The sequence below is a fragment of the Mustela nigripes genome, chromosome 1 (genome assembly GCF_022355385.1).
Source record: "Mustela nigripes isolate SB6536 chromosome 1, MUSNIG.SB6536, whole genome shotgun sequence".
Taxonomy (NCBI): Eukaryota; Metazoa; Chordata; class Mammalia; order Carnivora; family Mustelidae; genus Mustela; species Mustela nigripes.
In genome coordinates this window covers 3,494,623-3,500,941 of record NC_081557.1, presented here as the reverse complement: position 1 = coordinate 3,500,941, position 6,319 = coordinate 3,494,623, and the positions used below count along the sequence as shown (strand labels likewise).

Here is a 6,319-nt window from a genome sequence, read left to right as displayed (position 1 = left end):
TCCCAGGAGAGACTAGTTACACACCCGTGTTCACAAACTCATCCATGCCCTTCCTGGGACTGGCACGCTCTGGCGATTCCCGGGCAGCCCGCCCCGAGCTTTGGTGGGGGATGCTGTGCATTGGCCACACCACGAGAACAAACTGCAGGATTCCGAGTCCTTGTGAATTCTGTGACGCTCACACCCCACTAGGCTCCTGTCTTCAAGGCCACATTTGTGCGGACACGGCTGGCGGAAACTCGTCTCCCCCACCCGAAGCCAGGCCAGGCAAGGCCGAGGCCTCAAATAGACACTGGGAGGCAGGAGGGAGCCAGAGCTCGGCATTTCCAGGCAGGTTTTAACCGTGTTCAGTACCTTCCCCGGTTCTTTACATCAAGTCCAACAGGGTTCTTTTTGAACATGACAAGTGTTTCTGTTTATTCAGGTCAGGTCCATGTGCACAGCACATACATCGCGCAGGGTCGGCGCCTGTATAAAACTACAGATTCTGCAAACGGCAGAAGTACAGAAACCTGAAATCCCATCACAGCAACACGAACACTTTGCAGTATTTCAAGAGGTCCGATGACATCGCTATACGCTTCCCACGTGACTCGCTGACGAGCCACCGGCGGCCCAGGGTGACCACGTTCTGCACTTAAGACATCCTGATTCCCGACCACCCGACGGGGCTCTGAGACGAGACTCGTGCCGTTGTCCCCGGCAGCTACGACTTAAATACAGGGTGAGTTCTCGAAACCCCGAAAGGCCACGCGTTCCGGCCCCGACCCCCACCATCAGAGCAGAGACCGGAGCATCCCCATCTCCGCGAGGCTCCTGGACCCCAGGACGCAGTTTAACACTGAAACGTTTTTATTTCACTGCACGGGCAGCAGGTTACGATGTACAGAGCCCAGCCCTCCGGCTTCACAAGCGGCTTCCTCCCTCCTCTTGGCCTCGGTTTCGGTTTCGGTTTCGGGGACAGTGTCTGAAGCCGATATTCGCATCCGAACAAAGCATTTTTAAGAAAGGAATGTGAAAGACACGATCTCCAATCAGCCTTTTCCAGTCTTGCTGTCTGGAGACTCCCATAAAGTTAATTCGGGAGGCAGTTCAGAAACATCCTAGGAGAGCATTAAAGTCTGACAAAACATTCGGAGCATGTCTGGTAGTGAGCTAAAGGTCATTTTGTATAAACGCCAGAAAGTCATTCATTAAAATTAAACGTGTGCCATCACCTCAGGACTTTTTTTAAACATCACCGGTCCTGCCCCTTTCCACCTCGGCTGCGGCGACAGGGGTTCCATTTGTAAAATATATAAAGAAAAAATATAAGGTTACTTGATGACCATACAGTGCACTCTAACAGCTGTCTGCAAATATTTTCACCATGATTATCCTTACTAAAAGTAAATCACGGGGTAAAGATAGCTCAAACGTGACAAGGTTTCAATGGGGCGCACCGACGCGATCTGCAATCCTCTTTGGCCACATTTGGAAAAAGGGCCACTTGCGATGGCCAACGCCTGCCCCGGGTCTGAGCTTTTCTGCAGATCTTGCCGGGTGAGTGGGTTAAGGGCTTTCGAGGTAGATGTGAAATCCACTTCACCGGGGAATGCGACGGAGAGAAGCAGCACCTTCCCCAAGCAAACACTGCATTCAGTGTTTTTGCACAATGACAAGGACATTTCACCGAAAATGAACAGCTAGTTCTAAAGTTCTAGTCCACATCTTCCCCAAGAACAGGGAAGCACATTTAAAAACAAAACAAAACGAAACAAAAAAACCCAGAAAACAAAACAAAAAAACCAAAATCCTATATTCTATTACTGATCAGAAATACCAGCTACCGCACGCTTGTATTTTATCACTAGGGTTTTGGTTGTGGTTGGCAAACACACCCATCGGTCCGTGACCAGCTTTCCGGCGGGCTGTCCGTGCCTTTCCGTCAGATTTACGAAATTGCTTTGTTTTTGCCTCTACCCCAGTGGCCACAGAGAACCACAGGCTGTGGCTGATCCAGAAAAGGAAAACAGGAGTTTATAAAAGTTGTCTAAGAGTCTCCCCCCCATCGGGGAGATGGAGGAAGATTGACTACAGCGAAGTTCAAAGGTCAGTCTTGGCAGATCTAAAAACAGAGGGGCAGCGGGGCACTCCCACGGTGCATTTTCGGTCCCCGGAGTAAAGCGATATGTCCCATGAACAGCAGCGGGGCACAAAGGAGCGAGGTGCTGGGGGGTGCTAGGAGCAGAGCCGGGGCAGGGAGGGTCCCCTTTGCTGGCTCGGAAGGCCTCTCCAGACACGGAGATGCTCACCACCGCCGTGCGGGGAACCCTGCAAAGCAGGGCGGAGACTGGGGTCTGATGTCACCATTTTTAAACACAGAGTAGCAGCACACTTGTGACAACTTTTTGACAAGTTAAATACAGCCAGTGGAAAGGTCTTCACCATCTTACCCAGAAAACTCAGGGTTGGGAATTTTGGGGGTCATTTTTTGTCTTTTTTTTCCCCAGAAAAATACAAAACACACCCACAGAACCATAAATAATTTGGTGGCGATATATACACATTTAAATAATTAATTTAAATATCTTACACCTACTCTTGCATTAGACCGTCCATCTGAATGAAGAAAGTCTCCTGACTGTCCGGGACTTGGAGGCGGGACGCTGGGAGTCACAGCCTGGGGAGAAAGTGGGTGACCTTCATGGTGGGGGACACTCGGCTCCCTTTCTTGGTCCTGCCGGTCTTGCTCAAGGCGATGAACATGCCGGGGTATCTGTAGCACTCGTAGGCGTTGTAGTTGTTGGGGAGGAGGGTCTCTTTGAACTTGCACTCCTCTGTGAAAAACGGCTGGGCGGGAGAAGGGACAGTGTCAGGTGGGGCCCCCTCCTGCCCTTCAAGGACCCCTGAGGGCCACCTGTCAGGGGCTCCTTTCCCACCCAGCCCTGCACGGGCTGAGAGGTCCCTCCTGGGATGCTGGGGTGCCGAGACCCCCACAGGCATCTAAGTGGCCAGTCCATGGCCACTGGGGCTCCAGCCACCTGCCTGGACCTGGGGGCCCAGAGAATTTCATCTACACACGACCCCCCTACAGTCTGCAGTCCTGCCTTCTGGAACCCCCCAGCAAGACGCCACAGGGAAGGGCTGCCAATGTTCCCTCTTCCTGGACTAGAAGGTGCCGCTCAGGGATGGCAGAAAGTACACTGTTCCCGTCCTGGCTCTCCGCCCCTCGTTGGGACAGGCCCCGGGTGGCCGGCACTGCCCCCGGGTACTTGTGTCCTGGGGGGAGGCGGAGCCACTTCCCTGACCCACCCCAGCAGCAGGCGGGATGCAGGCCTGGGCCGTCCTGCCCTCGCTGTCCCAGCCCGGGCGGCGGCGGCGGCGGCGGGGGAGGGGGCTCTACCGGCCCGAGGTACTCACCGAGCCGTACAGCTTGCCCTTGCTGCTCATGGCCACGAAGAACCGGCTGGCCACGCCAAAGATGCTAACCACGCCCCGCTCCACCGGCGACAGCTCCAGCAGGCCTGGGGGCGCAGCGCGGGTCACTCCCGGGCAGGGGACCCTGGCCCATCCCACCTGTCCCGGACCCGGTCCTCCTCCTGCGAACCACCGGGACCCCAGTTTCTAGGGTGGAGGTGGACGTAAGGGGGCCCCGGAAGCCAGCCTGCGCGGGCGCGGAGGGACCGGCCTCCCGTCCCGGCCCCGCGGCGGCGGCGCCCAGTCCGGCACAGGAGGAGCCGGTCGGCTCCGCGGGCCCCCCGGACCCCCGCGGGTGCCGGTTGGCCGCGCCGTTTGCCTTGTGCCCACGGGCGCAGGCGCTGGAATTCCGCACCCAAAGCCCGGGCTTCCGAAGGCGGGGAGGTGGGGCCGGTTCGGCCGGGTGCGCAAAGGCCGCCCCCCCACCCCGGGCACTCCCGGCGCCGAGAGTGTTTGTGTCCCTGAGCCGGAGGGACCCGAACCCGAGTCCGTTCCAGTTCGCACGGCAGCCAGCAGGTGCGAGCTCGGACCTCCGTCCGTGCGCGGGGCGGAAAGGGCGGCCGCTGCCCCGCGCCCCTCGACCCCTCCGCCGGCCCGCCCCACTCACTGTCGCTCGTGTCCGCGTGCACGCCGCCGATGCGGCCGTCGGGGAGCACCTGGAGGTGGAAGCCGATGCCCACGTTGCAGTAGAGTCGCCGCAGCCGCTTGATGCCCAGGAGATAGTCCCCCGCGCCGCTCTGGACGGCCGCCTCCTTGGGCTGCGCGGCCACCGGCAGGCGCGCCAGCGAGCGCGCCACCAGGCTCTCCCAGCGGCGCTCCAGCTCGGCCCCCAGCGTGCCGTTGGGTGCGGCGGGTGCGGCGGCGCCCCCTCGGCCGGCCCAGGGCGCCAGCACCGCCAACAGGACAGCCGGGAGCAGCGCCGCCGCGGCCGCCCCGGGCCCCGCCATCCCCGCCCTCGGGCGGTGCGCGCGGGAAGCCGCGGGGCCGAGCTGCTCCTGGGGCGGCCCGCGGGAGCGCACGACCGGGGCCGGGGCCGGGGCCGGGGCCGAGGCCGAGGCCGGGGCAGGGAGTGCGCGGCCGGTGGAGCAGCGGGAGGCAAGGGACGGGGCCCGCAGGCGACAGCAGCTACCCGGGCTGCATGGAGGTCGGGCGGCGGGGCAGGACGCGCTACCCGGGCTGGGACCCCGCGGAGCTGTGCGCGCCTCCCTGCGCGCTGGGCGGGCGGCGATCGAGCCACTATATATAGCCGGGCGCCCCCTCCTACTCCCGCGGGGGGCCGTTCACGTTCGCCTGGGCGCCCGGGGCGCTGTGGCGCTCGCGGCTGGTCGCAGGCCGCCTGCCAATCAGGGCTGGCTGGGGGAGGGGAGGCGGCCTGGACGAGCGCCGCTAGTGCCACCTGGAGGGTCCCCGGGCCCCCACCCCGGGCTTCACCGGCGCGCCGACCTGTTGGTCCCGCCCCTCGCGTCTTCTCCACTCCTGCCTCCCAGCCAAAGTTTTGCCTCCCGCACTTTGTCCCTGCCTGTCCCTTTCTCTGCCTCTGCGCCAGCAGCTGGAGTGCTGCCCTAACCAGGCACCCTCGGGTCCCAGCAGCCACTCCCGGGAACCCGGTTCCTTTGCTGGGACCATGCAGACCCGCCTGGGTTTTGGGGGGTAGGTTAGAGCAGTTAGCGAAGTGAGCACCTGCCAGGGAAGGAAGAACCCAGCGCCAGAAGCTGGGGGAGGCAGGCCCCCTCTCCCCCAACCCGCACTCTGGTTTGGCCCCCTGCAGGCTACATGGAATTCTGGAAGCCAGGTAGAGGCATCGCCTGGGCAGTGGGTGCTGCTAAGGGAGTGCAGGGGGTGAGGTGGTGGGGTGCGCCCAGGAAAGGCCACAGCCCTGCACCTTCTACACACATTGTCCTCCAGGTAAGCGCAGGTGGCAGGGCTCAGGGCAGGGCAGGATATTTGCAGCCCCTTCCCCGCCCACTCACAGGAGCCCCCTCTGGGGGGGGGGGGACCCAGGCCAAGCCTCTGGAGCACTCCACCCTGCACACCTGCCGTCACCACTCCCCTCTGAGCCCAGGATGGCCTGATGGAGGCAGGACTCACCAGAGGCCCAGCTAGGTGCTGGCTCATCTAGGTGTGGAAGTCCCTGTTTTCTGTGGTGACTGAGGGGCCTTGCTACCACCTGCCAGCAGGTCCTGCCCAGCCATGGCTGCCGGGTCCCAGACCCCCCACTGCTGCCCCTGCACTTGTGGCCAGAGACATCCCCGGGCCATTTCAGCCTCTCCCACTGCCCACCCACTCCGGCCTCAGGAGTCCTTGGACCCAACCTCTGAACCCTACTGGGGCTCATTCACCCCACTCGAGGGGACTTGGGAGATTTGAGGTGTCTTGTCCTGAAGCCCAGGCAGGGGAGCCTTGGCAGGATGGGAACCTGGTCTCCAGCCTCCTCCGTGAGGCTCTTTGCTCCCCTCCGGGCCTGCAGCCTACTGGAGCAGCGCCCACCCAGGCCAGGGCCTTCCAGAGCTGCGCTGGGGACCTGGGGCGCCCCAAATGAGACTTTGGATCTGGGCCCAAGAAGATGATTCTGGCCAGGGCACCCATGCAGGGGACCGAGAGACAAGGCCCAAGTCCTTTCTGTCTCCCTCTGGGCCCAGGAGGTGCCTCCCGGCGGGGTCTTCACAGGGTGTGGTCCCTCTTCCCAGGATCCCCGCAGGGAGCGTCCTTCCCGCTCTTCTATTTGCCGGCGAGTTCCCTGCAGGAATTCAGCGGCTGGCTCTTCTGGTCCCTCTCCCAGAACTCCGGCCCACCTACACACAGTGGGTGCCCTTGGCCACTGTCCTGAGAGGGACTGACAGCCAGCAGGGGTGCCGGGAGC

At 61.8% G+C, this 6,319-nt stretch overlaps 1 protein-coding gene across 1 annotated transcript; it reads right to left on the bottom strand.

Annotated features, from left to right (window-relative positions):
• Positions 1-2,654: 2,654 nt before the first annotated feature.
• FGF4 (fibroblast growth factor 4) lies at positions 2,655-4,406 on the bottom strand. The gene is made up of 3 exons (XM_059381165.1): positions 4,067-4,406; positions 3,403-3,506; positions 2,655-2,832 (listed from the first exon to the last, which is right to left on the bottom strand). Exons 1-3 carry the CDS (start codon positions 4,404-4,406, stop codon positions 2,656-2,658), a joined length of 621 nt encoding a protein of 206 aa, XP_059237148.1. The 3' UTR covers position 2,655.
• Positions 4,407-6,319: the final 1,913 nt, after the last annotated feature.